The sequence below is a fragment of the Rhineura floridana genome, chromosome 6 (assembly GCF_030035675.1).
Source record: "Rhineura floridana isolate rRhiFlo1 chromosome 6, rRhiFlo1.hap2, whole genome shotgun sequence".
Taxonomy (NCBI): domain Eukaryota; kingdom Metazoa; phylum Chordata; class Lepidosauria; order Squamata; family Rhineuridae; genus Rhineura; species Rhineura floridana.
Genome location: NC_084485.1, coordinates 15,724,461 through 15,749,585, shown reverse-complemented (window position 1 = coordinate 15,749,585; position 25,125 = coordinate 15,724,461). Strand labels below are relative to the sequence as shown.

Sequence of the window (25,125 nt, the reverse complement as noted above, 5' to 3'; positions counted from 1 at the left end):
AGAGTGGTGAGTGAACAGAGGCAAGGTGTTGGAAGATGGAGGCGTGTGCTTCCATCCAGCCTGACCCCTGCCTCCCAAGATAGCCTGCGCCATCTCTTGATGCTTTCAAATGCGCCCTGACCTGAAGACTCATCTCTTTCCCATGGCCTGTAGTGGTTAATGTAAACTGGGCTGAAGAAAGGGGCTGCCATCTGCCTATTGTATGTCTAGTTTATGTTGGGTTTTTTGCTGTTTGCGTGCTGGTTTTGTGGTTGTAATATGACATGGATGCTTAAATAGTTTTCAATTATAATTTACTGGTCATGTTTTCATAGGTATATTTGTAATGAAGTTTCTTTCTTAAAAAGCGGGTTATAAATCTGTTCAAGAAATAAACAGGGTGCAGCGGAGGGTGTTGTTCCCCACTGGTGCTGAAGCAAGATTCAGCTTACAGATCAGCTGCGAGCCAATGTAGCCAGGACTGAGCCAGATGGACCAATGGCTTGACTCAGGATCAAGCCGCTTCCTATGTTCCTGTGAGTTGTAATCCAACAACATCTGAGGTGCCATAGGTTCCCTATCCCTATCCCAGAGGGGCACACTCCCAGCCCTGAACAGCAGCTCAACGGTCACACTTCCGAAAAGAAGCAAAGGACCACAGAGCAACACAACAGAAGGTATCCTTTCTAGCCTACAATGAAGAGAGCCAGGTCACTTCCAGCATTTCTGGAGTGAATTGTGAGGCTGGATTTTTAATTTCTTGGGGCACAAGAGCTTAACGAAAGCCCTCCGGAAGCTGTAGTGACAGAGCGGGTAAAGGATAGGGTTGATGGCAGAATTGACCCACAGAAGCCAGAAGGAGGCCTCATACCAGTACTCGGGGATACAGTGGCCATGACAAGCAGCTCGGATAATCATGAGAAGGGTGTACGGTGCCCAACAGAGGCCAAAAATCCCCACAATAACTGCCAGAGACTTGGCTACTTTCTTGTCCCTGGTGAGCCTAAAACGCTGAGACATGTTCTGGGAGACCACCTTCATCCGTTTCTCCAGAGAAAGAGTAGAGGCTGAGTGTTTGTCGTTCTTTTTACTGCAGAGTTTCAGTTTGCTATTGGGAGGCCCGGCACTCTCCGTGCTTGCGGCCTGTGAATATTTGACATTTGTACTCTCTTTGATATTTTCCTCTTGGGCATCCCATTTTGGGACATCCAGGGTTTCTGCATGATCTCTCGGCTCCCACCTGCAGCATTTCATGGAGAGCTTGGCCTCAGGGCTCATCTCAATCTCTTCTACAAAGTTCTGGTTCTGGGTCTCGTGCTGTACATCCAAGCGGGCTCTGGTGCGCTTCTGGATGTTCAGGTAAATGCTCAAGTTGAAAAACATCACGCTGATGAAAGGGGTGAAAAACTCAATCGTGGAGGCTGTGATGAGAAAATACCAGTTGTAGAAAAATTCGGCATAGCATTCCCCATCGGGTATGTTGCTTTGACCGGATATGTATTCCCAGCTGATAATTGCGGGTCCATATAGCAGGAAGGCTAAGACCCAAACCATAGTCATCTTGAACACAGCTTGATTGGTGTTCCCTTGCTGAGCTCTGTATGACACCTGTAAAAGGATAACGTTTTCATTAGATCAGTGGATCACCAACCTTTTTAGGCCTGTGGGCGTGTTTGGATTTTTGAGTGAGTGCGGTGGACACTAGCCCATCAGGTCATTTCTCCCTCGCCTCTCCTGGATCCCCCTCCCTCTGACACAGAAAGAGAAAGTAGGCGTGTGCACACTTCATTTTTCCAAGTGATCTGGGTAAAAGTTGGAACCAGTAAAATTCATCTGAGCCTTGCAAAGCACAGAGCTGAAAGAGGAAGTGGGAAAGAATGTATCTCTTCTAAATTCCTAAATTCCTCCTTCAGCTCTAAGAATTTCTCAAGGGTCAAAAAGATAACCACATTCACTCCCTCATGACCAAGGGGGTAGTGAATGGAGGGCAGGGCTCAGAAGTTTTGTGGGCACCCATAGGCACCATTTGGCAATCCCTGCGTTAGATATTACCAAAGTACATCTATCTGGATATTCCATAGAAATAAAATCCAAAGATAAAATGTAGATTCTTCAGCCAAATGCTACTCTCAGTCTCATCACCTTGACCCTCCTTTGTCAAATCTTTCCACCCCACCCTCAAATTTACCTGATCCTTTTCCTATTTCCCCCCAACCCCCTCTAGACTAAACAGACATCCTGAGGCTCAGTTAAAGCACACTTTTAATCATTTCAGAAGGATCATTCCTGTAATATCCTTAAATATTAGACAGGCGCCATCTCTGTTATCTTTTCGGCACCTATTGGAGACCTCTTTCAACAAGCCTTTTAACTTGAGACCTTATCCCAGTTTGCTTCTGTGTTGGAATTGCTTTTTAATATGTTTTTAAACCTTTTTTTAAAAAAAATACGTTTTTTAACCTTTTTTAAAAAAAATACGTTTTTTAACCTTTTTTTAAAGATGTCTTCAAAGCTTTTTTAAAAAATGTTTTTTAAAGTTGTTTTGTTTTAATGTATTTTAAAGTCTGTTTTTGTGATGTTTTAAAGTGTTTTTAGTGCTTTTGTTTGCCGCCCTGAGCTCCTGCTGGGAGGAAGGGTGGGATATAAATCAAATAAATAAGTAAATACTCTTACATCATGACATGCAAGCTGCTCTTTGATCATTTCAGTGGCAGCCATCATGAAGCAGCAAAGCATTCATTTGTTTATGATTAGAAATTGCTCTATACGCCTGCTTATTAATATTACCATTTGATTGTCCTGTTTTTGATTTTACAGTTTTATCTTGTATTTTGTATATTACTTGTTTTTGTACATATTTATTGCAAGCTGCCTAAAACCTGTATGTTAAGGGGTAGGAAACAAATGTGATAGATAGGTCATATCCACACCATACATTAAAGCAATCTTACATCATCCTTGATAGTGTTATGGGATTGAGGGATGAGATAGATTTCTTTGTGTCCCCTTCAAACCTGTAATCTTGTATCTGAAGTTGGGATATGCAAGCAAGAAACTTGCTCTACTGGTCTGGCTTGTTTCTGCTATTAAGCTAGCCTGTGAGTTAATGGGCTTATTGAATGTTCAGTCTGCATATCCAAAGGGAGCTACTGGAATTCTTTCAGGTGAGGGGCCCTCCTACCCCCATCCTGGGGCCAAGGAGAGGCTTGTGTGTTTTTTCAATCTGGCTGGAGGAAAGACTGGAAACTGGAGACACATAGAAGCCTGCTTTCTTCATCATGGCTTTGGGGTGCCTCCTAGAAGCCTGACGGAAAAGCAAGGTCTATTGGACTACTGTTGCTGTGAACTCCTCCTTCTCCAACCTCCAGGTTGGAGTGTGTGTAAATAAAAACCATATATCCTATAAGACACCATAGTCTCCGACTCTCTGCTGATCTTCTTTCCAAGGAAACCAAACCTTGGGTAAGCACAGGGACCCCTGGAAGTCTCGCACCTCTCGGAGACTGGGGTGGCACGCATCAATAGTTTGCCAAGGATGCTTGGAATTGTAGCTCTATGAGGGGTCTCCTAATAACTCCCGGCAACCTTAACAAATTACAGTTCTCAGAATTGGGAGGAAGCCATAACTGTTAAAGTGGTATAAGAGTGCTTTAAATATAGGTTGTGGATGTGACGATAGATATTAAGTTAGTTGGAGGTCTCAAGCCAAGAGATTGCAGCTTGCCCAAAGCCATACACAGGAATATAAGCTGCTGTCTTAGTGTCATGGATCTTAGCTCTGATTTCCCAGGGTCAGGATATAAGGCCATGGACTCTGAGGAGACTGAGCAGGGGAAGGAATTGCCCTCATTTCTGAGCCTGTGTGACTCTACTCCCCTAGCAGGCCTAGGAACCCACCTTGCCACCAGACACCTGGTCTGAGGAAGCTATCATCACCCTTGGAGTCTGAGAACTCAAGCCCAGAAACCACAGAGCTGCAGCCCCTGTCCCCACCCCCGGCAGTGTGATAACTAAATTGGGAAAGGTCCTTTTGACTACTAGAGGCTTCCTCCAATGGAGGCAGAGCTAGCCATTGAGACTGGCCTGTCACCTGAGTTACGGCTGTCTTTTGAGCCTGCCATGCTCAAATGTGAGTCTGAGAGCAATTTGCAGCTGTCCTGAGGCCTACCTAAACCTGAATTTGTGCCTAGACCAGCACTCTTGCTTAGACGTGACCTCCTGCTGGGACCCCAGCTTGGGCTTCGACCACCTGCCAGCTGTGTCCGCTCTCTGGAACATAACACTTACACCAAGTCAAACTGTTTGAGGAAGGGCCGTGGTTCACCGGTGGAGCATCTGTTTTGTGTGTGGAAGACCTCAGGTTCAATCCACGACATCTCCAGATAGGGCTAGGAGACTCCCCTGCCTCCTTCCCTGAAACCCTGGAGAGCAACTGCGAGTCAGTGTAGGTAATACTGCGCTAGAGGGACCTGTTGGTCTGAGTCATTATAAGGCAGCTTCCTATGTTTCTTCATCTAGCCCAGTATTGTCAACTCTGACTGGTAGAGTTGTTTCTCACCACGTGTTTCCTGATCCTTTCAACTGGCGATGCCAGAAATTGAACCAGGGACCTTTTGAATGTGAGGCATGTGCCCTGCCATTGAGCTGTGATCCCATCCCTAAAGGTACAGTCCTCTTCTTCCCGCTTGCATGGGCCTTTCAAAGAAATGAACCCAACACCTCTCGCACCCAAAATTAGAATTATGTCCCTTGGACACTCAGATTTAAAAGTGGGGACAGAACAGGGATATAAACACAGGTTCCTATGTCTTGCATTGCAACACATGCACCACTGGAGCATAACTGGAGGTTTGCAAATCAGCTGACAGCATGAACAGCACCAATGGCTTAAAAGCAACGCTGTTTCTGTCATGCAGAAATCCCAGAACTCCTGCAGCATGTTCTGTACTCAAAAGAAATTATCAATACATTTGCATAAAAGCAATGTTAATTACATCATTAGTGTAAAAAGTGTAAAAAGGCTTTTAGCTACATGAACCTACTTCACTCCATTTATTAACATTTGGGTCTCTTTTTTGGTGGCTCTCTCAATTAGTTCATTAGTTCATGTGCTGAAATGCACCATGTTAAATGAAATACATAATAATAGGGGCATGTGAGTATATCTTGGGCTGTGATGATTACCATTGCATGTTCTCCAACATTTCATAGGTGAAAATAGAGACGTGTGAAATGCCCCTGTTTTCAAAGCAGGGTTCACTGCCTGAGTTCCCCTCCCATTGCTAAAGGCTCTACTCTGCCTGAGGTATTCTTGTGCTCTGCAACAGCCTGCTCACCGTGCACAGATCAAAAAGTGTTTGTCCTTTTGCTTACAAATATAGCAGAATGAAAAACACCATTGTCCTACAGCTCATCAACAGTTCGCAGAAAAACACAGAATTTTAGAGTTGGAAGAGATCTTGGAGGTCATCTAGTTCACCAACCATTCTGCTCAATGCAGGAGCCTTGCAACTATCCTTCAGATATTTATCTCCCCTTAATCGTTTCTTCTCCAGGCTAAACATACCAAGGTTCATTCTAAGGGGCAGCTAGTCATATTGTGTGCAGTATCAAAAAATAATAATAATCTGTGCAGTGTGAAATAAGTTTTTGTGCAGCTGATTACGTGCGATTTAATAAGGAGCTAGTTAGTTTCTAAAAAGGAAATAGGTGAGAAAATATAAAAAGAAATAGAAAATGAAGATAAACACTGGTTCCTTTCAAACCTTCATAATCATATACTACTAGTCAATGCTATTTTGGCAAAAATGAGGTGCCAGTACTGATACATTGAAAAAGGTACTGTGGGTGCCAGCACAAAATGGTTAGCATAGGCAGCAAAAAACAGGTGCAGGTACTCTGTAGTGTCACAAATAAAAGCCCTGCTAATAGTATATTATGAGACAAATTACTTGACTGGTTTGGGGGTGGGCAGTGCACTGACTATGTGTGCAGTAGGGAAAAAAGCTTAGAATAAGTCCTGAAACACACCCAGATGTCTGAGGTGTTCCTTGGCTTCCAGACCCTTCACCACCCTGGTCACCTCTCCTTTGGACATGCAGGAGTTTGTCAATGTCCTTAAAATGTAGCAACCAGAACGTGGAAAAATAATGCAGGTGACCAGTGCAGAAGAGAGTGGGACCATTTCATCCTCATGATCTGAACACAGTCCTTCTCAAAAGATACCTCTGCCTGATCAGTGTGTGAAATGGCAGGTTGCGCAGTGCATGCTTCTTCAGTGGTGCCGTGCATGCATTCATATGAATGCGCACTGGAGACAAGATGCATCAACCGACCCACTCAGGGACTCAGAACTAGAGGCTGTTCCTAGGAAGAGGTTGGGCATGTGCCACTAAGGCAGCATTCGGTAAGAAGCACAGCTAGTTTTTCCTTCAGTTCTTCATAGTGTCTCTGTCTAGTCACATTTATACATTCTGCAGTAATCAGATACCAAGCATACAAACATAGGAAACTGCTTTATACTGTGCCAGATCATTGGTCCATCTGGATCAGTACTGCCGACACTGACTGACAGCTGCTGTCCAGGATTTCAGACAGGGGTCTCTCCCAGTCTTACCTGGAGATGAACCCAAAACCTTCCGCATGCAAAGCAGATGCTCTGTCACTGAGCAACAGGCCTGCGGCCCTCCAGATGCTGTTGGTCTTCTACACCCATCAGCCCCAGCCAGCATGGCCAATGGTCAGAGATGATGGGAGCTGCAGTCCAGCACTATATGGAGGACCACAGGTTCGCTATCCCTACTGCGAAGCTTTCTCTATACTGTACCAGTATAAGATGGAGGTGGGGGTAGTAAATATGTTGAATATTGTAACTATGCTTGCCTTTCCCCCCTCCCCCTCAGTATCCAGTTACTTGTGGTGATTCTTAAAACTGTAATTTTCAGTGCTGGCACTTCTGGATTGAATCAAGACAAAGCGTATTTAGCATATTGTATATATTAATTGGCTTACCAATGCCAGGATATCTGGGTCATCAAAACCTACTTTGTGAACTACTACTGTTATGCATACAATTATCACTTTCTGTACCTTCCTGCATTTCCTTTTCTTCTGACTTCACTTTTTACAGTCCACCCACCCACCCGTGTATATCATTTTTAATTAATTGATTAAGCAGTTTACAAAGTAAAAAGAAAGAAAGCAGTTACACTACGTGTGGGGAACCTTTGGCCCTCCAGATGCTGTTGAACCCCCATCAGCTCCAGCAAGCATGGCCAGTGGCTAAGGATGATGGGAGTTGTAGTTCAGCAACATCTGGAGGGCCAAAGGTTCCCCACACCTGAACTACACAAACATTAAAAGATAGACATCCATAATTAAAATACACCAAAAAAACCACAATCCCATTATAACTCCATGTTCCAGGGCCTGACCACTCTCAGCCAGAAGTTGGGCATTTAGTATCACAGGTTCCATGCTGTGGAACACCCTTCCAGCAGAGATTTGACAGGCATCCTTACTTTTTGACTTTCAGGCACCTCTTGAAGACATTTTTGTGCTGACAGGCGTATGCAGTTAAAATATTTACTTGAGTAGTCAGTCATTATTGTTCTGTACTACTTTTAAATGTTTTATGTTGCTGTACACCACCTTGATGTTTTGGGAGAGGGAGGTATAGAAATACTTTTATAAACACACAGCCTTTAAAACAGGAGACTCAGGTGGGAATGCCTGTGTAAACAGCAGATCCACACCATACATTTAAAGTACATGACTTCCTCCAAAGAATCCTGGGAACTGTGGTTTTTTCCTCAGAGAGCTACAGCTTCCCAGCATCCTTAACAAACTATAGTTCCCATGATTCTCTTAGGGTAATCATGTGCTTTAAATGTACAGTGTGGAGCTGCCTGAAGAATCCTAAAACTGCAGAAATGACAATGCATGTTTTGCTGAGGGGGGTATTCTACATATATACCTGCAACTCAGGATAACACTTTTTGCATCTGATGAAGCATCCGCGCAGGCTCAGTGTCAGTGGGTGGCCAGGTTGGGCAGTGGCTGAGGCTCCCTGCGTCTGGCCAAGGGCCCCTGCAGCTGGATCTGGGACAGAGCTTGGAAAAGTTACTTTTTTGAACTACAACTCCCATCAGCCCCAGCCAGCATGGCCACTGGATTGGGCTGATGGGAACTGTAGTTCAAAAAATTAACTTTTCCAAGCTCTGATCTGGGAGGGTGGAAGGTGCTTCATAATCCCCACCAGCATTGGGCTGCAGAGTGCGACGGGATGGTGGCACGGATAGTGGAGGGGGGCACCCTCCTAGGTGACACCACCCTCGCACACAAGTGAAGCCAGCACATGCTTAAGTACGGCCAGCTATGCCACCTCTTGTGTCACCATATCAGTGCACTGCGTGCGCATGCCTACCATGTTGGGTGATGGCAGGCTGATGCGCTGATGCGGTGACACAAGAGGTGGTGCGACCTGGTGTATTCAAGCACGTGTGTGCGTGCGCACAGAGGGGCAGGAGCCCACGGCAATCTGGTGTCCAAGGGCCCATGGCAGTCAGGTGCCGGCCCTGCTCCCACAAAAGCTTCTCCCATAATAAATATGTTAACCCTTAAGGTTCCACAAGAGCATTTATTCTTTGTGCTGCAGAAGATTAATACGGCTACTCCTCTGGAAACTGTGACGATTTTCACATCTTGTAAGTTATGTGATCTGAGGCAGACAAAAGACACAGGCAAGAATGCAGTCTTTTAAATGGATTTGCTGATCTTTCCCATTGAACTTTCCTCTTAAAAGCCTGGGTGTTACATTCAGATTAGTTGCTTTTATTAATGGCCAGCTCAAGCTGATTTTCCCAGACCTACTGCTGGGAGCGCCAGTGAAAGGGGATGAAAGCCTGGAGGAGCTGGAGTAAAAGGAACTGCTTTCTTCAGCCTTATCCACCCACACTCTAACATGTATTCAGAAGAGCATTTAAAAAGTGAATGCCTTCTTCCACTATGCTAGCAACTTTAAAATGACGTCTTCCTTTGGCTGCTGGAGCATGAGAACATGGGAGAAACAGAGGGTTTTTGTGTGTGTCCAGGAAAACGGTGGTGCCCTCGGACCTTATTTGGCGCCCATAGAGGAGATTGTCTTCCCATTGCAAACACTAGCTTCAGAGGAAGGGTTTTCCTTGGGACCATAGCAGGGGAGTAAAGAGTTAAATTTCCCCTCCAAAATGCAGTCCCAATAATGCTCATTCACCCTCCCCAGCTGATGCAATCTGCATTTTAATATGCATCATTAAAGTCAGGTGTAGTTTGGCCCCACAGACAAATACTTATTGATTGCATTTATATCCCATCTTTCCTCCAAGGAGCTCAAAGTGATGTACCTGGTTCAACCCTGTCCATTTTATCCTCACAACAACCCTCTGAGGTGGGTTAGGTCAAGAGAGTGGCCTCACCCAGTGAGTTTCATGGCTGGGTGGGCATTCAAACCCTGGTCTCCCAGGTCAGAGTCCTAACACACTGGCCATTACACCATCAGGTCCAGATTAAGACATGAGGCCCTAAGCCATGTTAGTTAAGCCATTGCAGAGGCCCCATACCATAAAAAATAAGGAGTATAAAGAGTTTTGGGAAAGTGGCGAGGAGGGGATTAGCAGAAATTATGCCTGGTGTGAAAGGGGACTTCAGAATGTGTTGGTAGGCTAGCTCCCACTGTCTCCTCTTGAGGTCTGAGGTGTGGTTGGGCAATTTGTGGATGATGCAAGTAGTCCAGCAGCCCTAGAAGGGAAGTTGATGGGAGTGGTGTGGATTGGGAAAAGGAGGCCAGGATTCAGAATGTTGCCAGTGGATTTGATACGAAAGGTTGTAGAAGCCAAAGTGATTTCAATGAAAACAAAATATCTTAGATATCCCCAACATATTTAGAAGCCCCTTGTAATGTTGAGGCCCTAAACTATGGCTTACTTGGCTTATTGCTAAATCCAGTGCTGTACATCACACTGGCTCTCAATACATGTTTGCAAACATATATAAGTAAGCCATGATTGACTGAAGCTATTAAGCATACATTTGAAGGCTTGCCTCAGCATAATACCTAAAATGGCATTTAGGGAAAGTGTGATAGCTCTGTGGAAGTACTGCTGCTTTGAATGCGGAAGGTCTCAGTTTAATCTGGCATCTTCAGGTAGGACTGAGAAAGATTCCTGGCTGAAACCCTGGAGAGCCACTGCTGGGCACTGTAGACCAGTGGTTCCCAAACATTTTTTCCCCATGGACCTCCTGAAATTTGCTGAGGGTTTTGTCAGACCACTTCATGATTTTGATGCTAGTTGTAGCAATTGTAATGTGCGGTGCTAGATGCTACATAATTTTTATTTTTGCTTATGAATGAAGCTCATGGACCGCTGGTGGTCCACAGACCACAGTTTGGGAACCCCTGCTGTAGATGATCCTGAGCTGGATGGGCCAATGGTCTGATTTGGTAGAAGGCAGCTTCCTGTTTTCATCTCCTGGGTGGGGGAGGAGGGAGGGGGAGTGCTGGTGACCTGTGTGCAAGAAGGGAGGTGGGAGCACTGTCAACCTATGGGGATAGGGAGGGGGAACACTGGTGACCCATGGGGGGTGCACTGGTGCCATCAGGCGGGGTTGGCAAGCAAAGCGAGCAGGGGTGGAGCCCCTAGTATGGAAAATAAATAAAACATTTGAAGGGGCTTATTGGGGGAAATGGAAATGGACTGCCTTCAAGTCGATCCCGACTTATGGCGACCCTATGAATTGGGTTTTCATGGTAAGTGGTATTCAGAGATGGTTTACCATTGCCTTCCTCTGAGGCTGAGAGGCAGTGACTGGCCCAAGGTCACCCAGTGAGCTTCATGGCTGTGTGGGGATTCGAACCCTGGTCTCCCAGGTCATAGTCCAACACTCTAACCACTAAGGAACCAACATTTGTTTGGATTCCTATTTGAAGCATCCTGTGCTGTATACTGGCACCCTTGGTGGTGACAAGACACTTGAGGACACCACATAGAAGATGGGGAGTGAGAGAGAGAACTGATTAGTCAGGCACCAGCATAATACAACCTCCAAGACTGGCTATTGGTTCCTCTTGATCAGGATAGGCTATAAATGCTTCCAGGTCAGGCTTAGATATTTGCCTGAGGAATAGTTCACATGATCTCTTGCTTTCCAACCTCCTGCTCCCCAGTTCCTATTTCCTGTGCCTGGCTCCATGCGTAACCTGCTTGTCTCTGGTTCCATTTCCCTCTGGTACCCATGGCTTGGTCTGTACCTTGCGTGCAGGGCCACTGAGACCTGGCACTGGGCCCAGGGCAAGGTTCGCCCCCCCCTCCCTAAATTTTCCTATAAACCAAATGTTACTACTTTCTTTAAACAAGTTTTTAAGTGACTTAGGTTTAACTTAGGACAAGAAAGGTTTGAAAAAAATGAAACATTTATCAGAATGTGATCGTGAATACCGGTATGTTTATTTAAAAAATCACACTGTTCAAAATAACCCTTGAAAAATGTGTATTTTTTTGCATTGCAAAAAATTGTTGTTTTTTAAAAAAATACATTCAACATTATTTTGAGACGTACTTTATATCAGTTCAGGCTAATTTTTAAGCTGTTTCCAGTGGTATAAATAGGTTTGGGGTATTTTTAGTTAGTGTAGGACCTACAAAGGAAGTCCAGTATAGTTATGGTGGCCCTAAATTTCCTGCAAGTGCTGTACACTAATATTAACTTGATGTTTGAAGAACAAGTGTTTCATATTTGGTTTTACTCACAAAAATAAAAGAAAAGGTAAAAATGTGCAAATTTCTTCTGGTGTGCTAAGTATACATGCAAATTAAGTCACAATTATTAATTCAAGAATGAGATATGAAACCAATCGATCCTTACTCTGAGTAGAGCTAGTTCATCTGTGTTCAACTTCAGCAAAATCCTCATTGGCTTTTTCTTCTAATAATGCTTGAGCATGCAACGACTGGCTTTTAGTATCTTCCTCATCACTCATGATGATTTGAAATGAAGCCCAGGCTGAATGAACTTGCCTAACCTTTTTTGCTTTTTCATACTTTTCTCACTTTTCTTTTCTCTTCTGTGCCCTAGACTTGTATTTGTACTCCATAATGTTAATTTCACCTTAAAACAATGCCAAAGCACATGTATACTTGTTCCAGCATGTTCTAGTCACAGACAGAATAAGAACAGATGACACGCATTCCCATGGCTTTCTCTTTACCTGCCACTGTGGTGTGCTTGTTCCCTTAAGAGAAGTATAGGAAACACTTGTTGAGCAAATGTGAACAGAGGCCTAATAGTGGGGCTGTAGAATCATAGAGTTGGAAGGGGCCTACAAGGCCATCGAATACAACCCCCTGCTCAATGCAGGAATCCAAATTAAAGCATACCTGACAGGTGGCTGGCCAGCTACATCCTGAATGCCTCCAATGTAGGACAGCCCACCACCTCCCTAAGTCATTGGTTCCATTGTTGTGCCGCTCTAACAGTTAGGAAGTTTTTCTTGATGTTCAGTTGAAATCTGGCTTCCTATAAGTTGAGCCCATTATTCCATATCCTGCACTGTGGGATGATCGAGAAGAGATTCTGGTCCTCTGTGTGGCAACCTTTCACGTACTTGAAGAGTGCTATCATATCTCCCCTCAGGCTTCTCTTCTCAAGGCTAAACATGCCCAGTTCTTTCAATCTCTCGTCATAGGGTTTTGTTTCCAGTCCAGAGCCTAGTAGTTTTGTAAACTGTATTGGGACCTACTACTGGGGGCTAGTAGTTTTGTGGACAGTGGCCTACTACTGCACCCTAGTAGTTCTATGAACTGGGTCCTAGTAGTTCAGGTCTCAGCTTGAGACTGTCAAGGTGTATATTGCACTTTGCCATGTCTGAATCATATTAATTATAGCCCAAATTTCACATCTTTCCGATAATGCCCAAAGAACTATTTCTGCTATACTTAGATGTTTCTTTTCAAAGGGGGGTTCCCATATTCCCTCCGTCATCAAAGTTTTCCAGGGCAAGGTGTTGGCTCAATTACTCTATGGTTCTCAGATATGCATTTATAAAGATTTTCACTCCCTGGAGGCAATACAGTCCATGTTCCATTTTTGGTGCCCCATGTGGCATTCCCAAAGCCCTACTCAAGTTTGGAATCTGGGCTGATTTCTTTTGAAGCACGAGCATGATAAACACATTAAGCTTTTGGCTCAAGCTAAATTTTAGACCTCAACGACTAGACCCTCTGATTTTAACAGACAATCTGACCTCTGGTTGCGCCAGTATGGTTGAGAAAAAGTTACGTCTTTATGGATTTTCTCCCTCAGCTCTGGTTCAACTAGGACTAGAAAGACCAAAGAAATTATTAACAACCAGATTAGGGATGTTGCCTTACAAGAAGACAGATCCCGGGCCTCACATTACCCATTTCTGGTGAATTACAATAAGAATTTTGCACCTGAAGCCTATCTTTATGACCTAAAGATTCCTAAGTATCATAGAGCCCTTACAAAAATATATAGAGGGGAAGATAGTGGTGCTTATAGAAGACTTGGATATTTGAGGTTTAGCAACAGACGTTAGAGCTACTCTCTTGAGGTACCAAAAATTATTTTGTAAAGTGTTGTTTCTTTTTTCATAGTCCAGGCCTCCAGAGGCCTGGGCCATCCAAAGGTCTGGGTCCCAGGTGTTTTGTCCTCCCCCCACCCTCTCCTCCTCAGGTGTGCTTACCTGCCTGCAACCCCAGCTCATCCTAATACCAGCTCCTACTCTCCTTGGAGCACCATCTGCCTCCCTGCAGACCTACCCTTGTGTTCCAACCCACTCTCTTGCTGGGGCTCAGGCTTCAATTTGTGCTCAGCTTCCTCTGGGCTTGGTTAGCATGGTATACCATCTGGAAGGGCCATAACCCCGTGGTAGAGCATCTGTTTTGCATGCAGAAGGACCCAGGTTCCATCTCTAGTGCCTCCACTTAAGGCTGGGAGAGACTCCCTGGAGAACCACAGCCCATCAGTGTGGACAGTACTATGCTAAAAGGACCGTTGGCCTGACTCAGTATAAGGCAGCTTCCTATGTTCTTATGATGGGGAAAAAAGAAATCTTCCTAGTCACAAGCCTTGCCATTTTTTACATAGGATTTCAGAAAAGCAGCTGATAAGGCTAGTGGATCTGGAGCAAAAAGTAAGGGGCAGATAGGCAAACAGCAGGAAGCCACCAGACCATCAGCCCTTTTGCATAGACGCTACTCACCGCTCTTGTCACTGAGAGGAATCTGTCATAGCTAATCAGCACAATGTTGAAGACCGAAGAGGTGCACAGCAGATAATCAACCACCAACCAGAGTTTGCAAAAGCTCCTTCCAAATGTCCATCTCCCAGTTAGTACGTAGGGTACGTACAACGGAATGCAAAAGGCACCTGAAATGAGATAGCTTAAGTTATGCTTTCAAGAGTTTCTTTGCTGAGCTCTGGCATCATTAAAAAGGGCATAGACTGAGTGCAGCTCAGGGTATATCGCTTATACAAGACTGCCTGCCTACCGCCTGTTATCTGTCAGATCCTTAACCACTGCATGAGTTGTGATGTTACAATTGTTTAGGTTGATGGGTCAGTGATAAAACGTTGATAGCAGGTCTAGTACGGTAAGTGGGGCGCTGCCCCACCAACCTCAGTCTGCCCTCAGTCAGCCCGCACCTGCCATCTGCCTGCCTTCTGCTTATAACCAGCCTAAGGGGTGGCCCTGGGTGCCAGCTCCCTCCTCCTTACTCTCACTGTTGCCCTTGTAGAACTCAGCAGGGAGGTGGACTGGGATAAAATTAGAACTAGTTGACTCTGCCTGTCATTGGCTCTGGCTTCACACATGGTTGGGCTCCCTGCTTTCTGCCCTACCTGTCCCAATGGGCACCAGCCTCCACTGGCTGATAGTCTTTGAAACTGCTGTGAGTGGAAGTTCATTTGCACTGGAGGGGAAAATGCACAAAGGATCTGCCGAATGAAATATCCTTGTGCTATTCGGGGCAGGGGCTGAAAGCCAGGGAATTAAGGCTGGCTTAGGGGGCTGGGGAAGATCATCATATAGGGACTAGGGACATGAGAGTCTGTGTCTTTGTGGTAGCATTCAAAATAGCAGCAGCAACAACAACTGACTGCAAATTTCTAGTGTCAGAGAATGGCCTGTGCATAAATGCATTGTGCTGGGAGGGGTCAAAAGTGAATGTGTCACATGTCCTGCCTAACCTCCTTCCAATGATCTGCATACAGAATGAGCCACAGAAAATAGTCCACAGCCTGCCAGCATCCAACCTTTTGTCAAGAATCAGGATCACTCATAGGAAGAACTAATTCACAATTAGCAAATGGAACATGGGAAGCTGATGCACCGAGCCGGACCATTGGTCTGGTTTGCTCAGTATTGTCTGCTCCGACTGGGCAGTAGCTTTCCAGGGTTTCAGGCAGGAGTCTTTCCCAGCCTATCTGGAGATGCTGTGGATTGAATCTGGGACCATCTGCATGCAAATCATGTGTTCTCCTAATGCACTACAGCCTCTGCTGAAATGCACCAGTGCCCCAGGAATGAGCCACGAGGGTGAGCAAGGAGGTCACAGCTCAACACACATTTGGATTCCTCACCTTTGTGAATAAGGGCAAGATTCTGTAATGGACCAACAGGGCAATTTGTTTATAGCATTTGCTGGGTTATTCTTGGCATTTTTTCATTATGTTCCCCTCCCCGCTTTTTTGGATACATTTATATAGAATCATAGAGTTGGAAGGGGCCTTGTAGGCCATCAAGTCCAACCCCCTGCTCACAACAGGAAATCCACAGCTAGAGCATCTCCCGCAGATAGCTGTCCAGCCTCTGCTTGAAGACATCCAGCGATATCCCTATGCCAGGCCTGTATGGGGCTGCAGGGTGGACTGTTTCTTCACAGCATGGTGCATAGAGCCATTCTGCAATGGAAAGACAAGGATTCCCTATTGCTCGTCACTCTGATAAAGTCGTTACTTCCTCAACCTGGGTACAAAGACGTCTGGAGAATAATTTCAAAAGTCCCATTTAGATTTTTAAACAGAGTTGACACAACAAACAATCTATACTATACAAATCTCAAAATGTTTATCTATAAATAATCTGAAAAGCCACAAGATATGTTCATTGAAATGGAGGTTTATAAATTAATACGTAAATAACCAGAACAATTCGTGGATGATAGCTACGCACATTCAGATGCATAATTATGACTGTATCAGTTAATAAGTCGATCATGTTGTGCTCCTAAGAAAAAATTCCTTTGCCTGGAAAATTGTACCTCTATTCTGTCTTTGCTCTTCTTCCCCCCCCCCATTTTTAAAAATTATGTCATTAATATTTTGGAAGGTGATTATTTTCATCTCTCCAAGATAAATTATTATACCTTTGCTACAACTGGATAACATTCTACATGCTTTGTGGAGTCCAAAAGGCATTAAGATATTATTATCCAGCAGTGATAAATACTGCAGTAAAGAATTCCTAAGATTATGAACTCTAGTCCAATTCAAAGTGAATCAGAGCTGCCTGAGGAATCTGGGACTTAGAGTGCAATCCTTTGCATGTATACCCAGAAAGGCTGTAGCTCAGTGGTAGAGCATCTGAATTGCATGTAGAAGGTCCCAGGTCCAGTCCCTGATGGTATCTCCAGGTAAAGCTGTGAGAGATCCCAGTCTGAAATCCTGGAGATCCGCTGCCAGTCAGTGAAGACAATACTGAGCTACATGGATCAATGGTCTGATTTAGTATAAGGCAGCTTCCTATGTTAGAAGTCGTCCCACTGGATGGTATTCAGTGCTAATCCTACTCAGAGTAGACCCATTAAAATTAATAGCCATGACTAAGTTCATTAATTTCAATGGGTTTACTCTGAGTAGGGCCTGTAATTCAGTGGGGCTGACTCCCAGTAGGCATACATAAGAGCGTAGCCTCAAGTATATACAGCACTGAATTTGATGGGATTTACTGTATTTCTGAGTAGACATGGATAGGATTGCACACACACAGTCACAGCTAGCTTTTGCTGGATTGGGGCCATGCCAATAATAGATATGAATGGGAGCCGGAGGTAAACCTGATTAGGCAAGTTTCTAGCTGTTCTTAGTTTTTCAGAGAGGAAGTGGTGCATGTAGTTAATTCACATTACCAATAAAATTAAAGCAGCAACAGCAAGAATTAATACTTTCACCAATCAATATGGTGTCATATTAGTGTCTCTGATCATTAGAGTCTTGGAGGCAAAGGCATAGACCTGCGACTTAAGGAACTTTGTGATTCAGACTGCCAAAAAAATCTTTCTCAAGAAACTACAGATTTTGCAAATGCTGTCCTTGGAGATCTAGCAATAACAGAAATTGTGTTTTTCCCAAAGAAGAGAAAGACAACAGAGAAAAATGAACCATCAGCAAACGCTTGGCGACCTTGGTTTTATGCAAGCAATATTGCTTTATTAAAGATTTGTAGTATGAAAGGCTTGAGCTCATTATTTATGTGAATGATTCTCCAGCAATATTAAGGAGCTCTGTTTTATTGTTTTTCTCTCTCTTTCTGTCTGTCTTTCTTAGGAGAGCCCTGCTGGGTCAAATCCAGAGTCCATCTCGCACAGCATTCTGTTTTCAACAGTTGCCAGCCAGATGCTTCCAGAAAGCAGACAAGCAGGGATGAACATGACATCTAATCATTTGATACATTTAAGATATAGTTCTCAGAAGGATCTTGCCTTGAAATTATGTTAAAAGACATCCTATGTATCCTGTACTGGGGCAACTTTAAGCAGAGTAATGACTGCAAAGGTTATAGAGCTTCATATAAGTCAGGGAGGGCCAGTGTGGTGTCCTCCAAATGTTTGGGGCCACAACTCCTATCATCCCTGACCATTGGCCATACTGGCTTGGGGCTGATTATAGCCCAAAACAGCTGGAGGGCACCATGCTGGCTGCCAATTGATATAGGTGGAGGTGTTCTTTGACAATTCCCTTGAGACAAGCTTTTTAGAAGTTTGGATTGAGCCCAAAAGCTGGTTCACAGCCAGTGCACTCATGAAAGAACAGACTGAATACGTGTGTGTTTTTCTACCCTGATGGATGACAAGCTACCATCAACCACAGCTTCTTGTCCATCTTCTGCACCAACTATAGCTTCTCATCCATTTTCAAAGGGAGCTCCACGCAGAGTGTCATACAGAAGTCCATTGTTAAGGTTACATAGGCATAGATGACTACTGCTAAATCCCTTCTCTCAAATAATAGTTGCAGTGCAGAAATAGCTGCAGCCAACAGCATGAAAGGGGGGAAAGGAAGACAGATGCAACTGATAAAAGTCTGTAGTAGCCACTGCTGCCTCCTGGGGCACAGTAGCAGTCCAGCAGCACATGCAGTTTGTGCACCTGATCACGTAAGGGAAGTAGGATCCTGCCAATCACAGGACCACCTCACTTCTTGAAGGGGCAGGGACCCCCAACATCATCACTTCCATCACTGTAATTTAGTTTTTGTCATTGTTGCTGTTGCTCCTCATCCTTTCCACTGTTTAAATCAGGAGTGGAGAACCTTAGGCCCAAGGACCAAATGTGGCCCCCAAGCCTCTTTTTTCTGGACCTTGGGGTTCTTCCCAAGCCACACCCTCCATAGCCACACCCCCTACTAGGCCTGCTTCCCATCCTCATTGTTTTTGCCTGACCGGAATGTGTCCTTGAACTCTGATAATGCTTCTAACGGAGACTGGTGGCTCCGATGTCAGTGGGGCAGTGAAACCACTCCTGGTTTTAGTCTGAGTTTTCAAGGAGCTGTCCAAGGTGCTGAAAGGAGCAGATTCACGACCCCATTGTCATTGGAGCCACCAGGCCTCCAATTCATGGGGTCAACAGAGGGGGCAGGATGAGTGTGCTCATCCAACCTCCTTCTCCATGTGATTGACATGTTAATCACAAGGAGAAAGGAATGCCTGAGATTCCCACCCCCTCCCCAGTTTACCTTTTAATGGGCAGTCCCATGTACAGTACATTAGACGAATCTAATCTGGACATGTCCAAAGCATGTGTTACTGTGGCCTTCTCCAGTAAAGGCATTGCTGGTGCACTCCTTGCTACAGTGGCTTTCTCAGCATCCTGGAGCTGTGCCAGATAAGTAAGCACCTCCAAGCTATGAACCTGGTCCTTCAAGAGAAGGGAAGCCCCATCCAAGGACACACCTAACCCTGAACAACGTGGGTGCAGGATGCCTTAAGGACCACCAGAGCCCAGCTCAGACACTGAGATCATCCACAGGATCACTGTTAGTTACCCCCCATATTTCCAAAGTCCAACTGGCCTTAACTAGAGGTTGAGCATTTAGTGTCACCTGTCCCATGCTATGGAATACTCTCTTTTCAGCAGAGATTCAGCAGGCAGCCTCACTGCCAACCTTCGGGCATCTCTTTAATGTCAGCAGGGCTATTCAGTTGTTCAAACTTTTTAAAATATGAGCCAGTCATTTTAATGATCATTTTGTATTGTTTTTAATGGTGTTTTATGCTTTTTGTACTTTAAATTCTCCCCCCCGATATTGTAGATGAGGGGTGGTCTATAAATATTTTAATGAATGAATAAATCCTGAATTAACTTTCCTACTAACCAACAGCAATTTTGTTTTGTCGGTATTAAGTCTCACTTTAATTGTTTATATTCAATATATTTGAAAAACAGAGTGTAGAATGCTTGAAGAGCTAAAGCCTATGGTCATTAACCTTTTGAAGATTAGAGCCCTACTTAAACAGAGTAAATAACAATATTGTTATTAGTAATCTCCTGTGCACCTGTATCACTCAGGTGTATCTGGATATTTCATCAGGCAGGGGCCTCCGTTCCAGTCTCATGAGTAACAAATGCTTTGTTGGGCAGTAGATTTGGATAGAAAGAGGAGTACAATTTGAAACTCCCTTCTCACACTGGGGGGAAGTAACAAGCAGGGTACATCCACAGGGCTTGGTTTTGGGCCCATTGTTTTTCAACATTTTTATTAATGATTTCAATGAAAAGGTGCAGGGAATGCATATCATATTTGCAGATGATACAAAATTGGGAGGGGCAGCTAATACTCTGGAGGACAGAAACAAAATTCAAAGGGATCTTGATAAGCTGGAACATTGGTCTGAATTCAACAGAATGAAATTTAACAGGGATAAGTGCAAAGTTCTACACCTAGGAGAAAGAAACAGTTATAAGAAGGGGGATACTTTGCTCAGCAACATTACATGCAAGAAGGATCTTAGAATTGTTGTTGATAAGCTGAATATGAGCCAATAGTGTGATGTGGCTGCAAAAAAGGCAAATGCTATTTTAGGCTGCATTAACAGTAGTTTCCAAATTGCATGAAGTATTACTTCCCCTCTATTCACCATTGGTTAGGCCTCATCTTGAGTACTGTGTCCAGTTCTAAGAACATAAGAACATAAGAAGCGCCTGCTGGATCAGGCCAGTGGCCCATCTAGTCCAGCATCCTGTTCTCACAGTGGCCAACCAGGTGCCTAGACACCACACTAAGAAAGATACAGACAAACTGGAACAGGTTCAGAGGAGGGCAACAAGAATGATCAGGGGACTGGAAACAAAGCCCTTTGAGGAGAGACTGAAAGAACTGCACATGTTTATCCCTGAGAAGAGAAGACTGGGTGGAGATATAATAGCACTCTTCAAATACTTGAAAGGTTGTCACACAGAGGGCCAGGATCTCTTCTCAATCACCCCAGAGTGCAGGACACAGAATAATAGGTTCAAGTTACAGGAAACCAGATTTCAACTGAACATCAGGAAAAACTTCCTAACAGTTAAAGCAGTATGACAATGGAACCAATTACCTAGAGAGTAGTGGGCTCTCCGACACTGGAGGCGTTCAAGAGGCAGCTGGACAGCCATCTGTCAGGTATGGTTTAAGTTGGATTCCTGCATTGAGCAGTTGGTTGGACTCGTGGCCTTATAAGCCCCTTCCAGTTCTATGATTGTATGATTCCCTGTTTCCCTGTTTCATATTTTACATGTTTTATATTTCTAGTGCTGCATCCAATGCTAGTTTTACTCAGACCCACTGAAATGAATGAAGGTGAGTAACTTAGGTCCATTCATTTTAATGGGTTTATTCCAAGTAAACTGATACAACGCCTAGTCAGCTCACTGATTACACATCCAGTGACTTTTCCTATAGACAGGTAAATGGGGCTATTTATTAGGTAGACATGCCAATGGTACATGTAAAAATAACAACTTTGCTTTAAAAGGCGATACATGCTGGTAACACTGCTACAGAGACAATGGGCAGTATCTATGCTCTGATAATGCCCTCATTTGATTACTGCAGTCCATGGTATATTGAGTTGCCCTTGGAGATTACTCTGAAACTGCATTTGGCGCTTGGAGTTGGAGACTATTTTGAAACTTCATTTGGTTTATAATTGTGAAATGATTGACTGGAAGGCTGTTCAAAACATATCTCTCCACGGGGGGGGGGGAATCATTCACTTTCTGTACACAATTTATGATGCTAATATTAACCTAGAAAGACAAGTATGGTTTGGGGTCATGATATTTGAAGGATCACCTGCTCTTTTATGAACCTGCCCATTAACTAAGATCCTCATCAGAGGCCCTAATTTGCCCCCTACCTTTGAAGGAAAGATGGGATAGGGCCATTTCAGTGGTGGCACACTGGGTCATAGAATAATCTTCCAAGACCTCTTGCTTGGTAGCTACATTGTTGACCTTTTGTGACTTTGTGCATAATACTTTATTCTCCATAACTTTTAGTAAATGATGGTTTTAATTTCTGTCTCACTGTTGTTTTGCTGTCTTGTTGGTTTTTTATTACTATTTTTGTTGCATTTTAGTGATCTATTGTTATATGTTTAACATTACAATTTTTTAATTTTTTATGTTAGTTGCCTGAAAGGTTTTCCTGAAAAATGAGACACAAATATTTTTAATAACAAAAATAAAATAAATATAGTTATTTTTGTTGTGGTTCTAGCACACACATTAAAATACATCTTTCTTTCTTTCTTTCTTTCTTTCTTTCTTTCTTTCTTTCTTTCTTTCTTTCTTTCTTTCTTTCTTTCTTTCTTTAAACCCACCCTTCCTCCCAAAAGGAGCTCAGGGCAGTAAACAACAACTGATAAAACACTGAAAAGATCTTAACTTTTTAAAAAAAATCTTTAAAACATTTTAAGAACAAAAATCTTTAAAACAATTCCAGTACAGATGCGGACTGAGATCTACTTAAAAGTCTTTTTGAAAGAGGAAGGTCTTCTTGCTGACTCTCTTTGTGTTATGCCTGCACTACACCACAGGACTGAATTTTGAAACAGCACACTGATTCCTTTTTTTTTCCGCCAGAGGAGTTTATGCATCCTGTTTGTGCACAGGATTGCAGCCAAAACCAATTATTTACTTTGCAGTCTCACTCTAACAGCTGTTTTCACACACTATATACTTGCATGTGCACAGGAGTCACACAGGAAAGCATATTATGTGATTTTAGGAATCAACATGTGTGGCTGGGAAATTCCAAGTACTTCCAAATTCTTGAAACAGTCTGACATTTCACATAGTGAAAGCACAGTATTTCTACTATGTGGAAACAGAATTCCATTTTTGTATCTGCCCTGTGTTAATATACTCCTTAATGCAATAAACAAATAAATAAAGACAGTCAAGAGGCAGCTGGACAGCCATCTGCCAGGAATGCTTTGATTTGGATTCCTGCATTGAGCAGAGGGTTGGACTTGATGGCTTTATAGGCCCCTTCCAACTCTACTATTCTATGATTCTGTGATTCTATGAAATGGTTAGTTATATTGTTCAGAAGGGATAATATTACAGCTTATTTTATGTTTGCAAATAACTTGGCAAAGAGCTATTTCACCTCATATCCTCTTGGTAAGCACAGAATCCACTTTGGCACATCATCCCACCTAGTCTGGCATCAAGAAACCTATACCAGCGTCCACTTTGCTTAATCCCTATTCCACCAGGCTGTCTGGCACAACCATCAGTCCACATTTCAGACATTTTGCATCAGGAGAATGATCCCATCTATATGGAACTCAGCCTCATGCCACAGGAACTCTCCCCTTTGGCCTTAGCCAATATAAGGAGTCGGGTAAAGCAAAGGGGAAGGTGGGTATCACTTGAGGGCCGGCATCACTCTTTGTTGGTGACAGAAAAGGTGAAATGGTACATGCTTAACCTATATCTGGAAATGCTGGCAGTCACCTCAGGAAAGAGTCACAATATTGGGCTGACTGTCATTTATGTCTGCATAATTTCACCCATCATCGATAGCATTTTAAATCTGATTGGCTAGCTGTATCTTCATTTGTTACAACTACCTGCCTGCTCCCCTTCCTTGCAAAATGAACCCAAAGTTGGCAGCCATGTTGAACTGAGCTGTACCATCTATAGATACATACATACATGCTGGTCTGATTGAGGGGCACCACTGTAACAGGTAGTCAGCAACACCCACCAAGGAAACCACAATGTATTTCCTCAATGCAAATGTAGGGAAGTGGCATAATCTCTCTAAAGTGGAATGTTGTCCATATGTAGTCATTTTGGGAACCTATGTTTGAGCAGCAGCTGGGGGCAAAGTGGGAAAACTTCTACACTTAGAGAAAAATAGGAGTGGGTCAGGATGATTTGTGCTTTCTCCCCTAACACACACACATAAAATTGGCAGGAACCAGGAGCTGTGTATGCATGTCTCTCACAATGCGCAGCAAAGAGGTGCAAGCCCTCAGATGTCCAGGGCTGGAAGTCCGGTGGGCTGAGTGTAAGCAAGTGGTCTGTGGCATGCTTCTCTTACTCACAGGGGAACATAGGAAGCTGCCTTAGATTGAGTCAGACCATTGGTCCATCTGGCTCAGTATCATCTTCTACACTGACTGGCAGTGACTCTCTAGTTTCAGGCAGGAGCCCCTCTCAGCCCTACCTGGAGATGTCTGGGATTGAACGTGGAACCTTCTGCATGTGAGGCAGAAGCTCTACCACTGAGCTATGGCACTTCCTAGAGCATGAAGGGGGAGGGAATTGGGAAGATACATACTGTGTGGTGCATATCCTCTGAGCCTCAATTCTCCTCCATGCTCTTCCTTACGATCACACCCTATTATCCTTTCTGTGGCAGGGTTGACCCCTACCAATGGATTAATGAGTGATTAATGTATATTTAATAAGTGTGTGGGTACACACACAAGTATATTTGGTATTCTAGGAAGCACAACCTGCAACACAATTAATCCAAAGTTTTTGGACATAAGTAGTTCCTCCTTATTTGGAAATGAGTCCCTTTGATGTCAAATGGGGCTAAAGTTATGTTATTTTATTGGATTTTGTACGGAAAGCAATTGTGGCCATTGACTTAAATCCAAGTAACTGGACAGAAATCAGTTACGAAATGGACAAAAACCATGACTGAATAATGGAAGGAAAATATCTAGTTATATAAACTCAGGTTGGTAACCACAGTATTTATTAATCTCACCCACCTCTTTCTGTTATAGTAGCATTTGAGTCTCTGTTGTTTGAAATGCTTTCTCCAGGGAAAATTTCTTTCTGGCTCTCAAAGGCATCAGCAGACGAGCTAATCTTTCTAAACACAATCTTTGAAACGTTGTAATTGTGCCTCTGTGGGAGGGGAAGCCTACCGTAGGTCCCCATTCCCCTTTAATTCCTCCTGAGAAATGATCTGCAGAACATAACTAATAAATGTCTTCTCCAGCGCATTCCTGCCAATCCTTCACCAGACATGCTTTTTTGTAACGGGGGCTAGATCAGAGTATAAAAGTATGATCCATGGATGATGAGAGGTGAAACCGAGGCGCGGTACTTTACCTACTAGGAAATCGGAGATGGCCAGATTCAGAAGGAAGTAGTTGTTCTGCGTCCTCAGGCTAGAGTCCGCCACGAAAGCCAGCATTACCAAGGCATTGCCAACTACGGTAGCCACGATCAACACAGCCATGAGGACGGCCAAGACGATGGTCCACATGGTCGGGAACCGCCCGGAGAGCTGATCCCCAGCTGCCTTCTCCTGGCTCCCGGAGCCGTTCAGGGGCCATGCGACCGAGGAGCTGTCCAT

General features: G+C 43.9%; 1 protein-coding gene across 1 annotated transcript; it reads right to left on the bottom strand.

The window, feature by feature from the left end:
* Positions 1–690: 690 nt before the first annotated feature.
* Positions 691–25,125, bottom strand: HRH3 (histamine receptor H3). Its single transcript, XM_061631098.1, has 3 exons — positions 24,879–25,125; positions 14,240–14,406; positions 691–1,587 (listed from the first exon to the last, which is right to left on the bottom strand). Exons 1-3 carry the CDS (start codon positions 25,123–25,125, stop codon positions 691–693), a joined length of 1,311 nt encoding a protein of 436 aa, XP_061487082.1.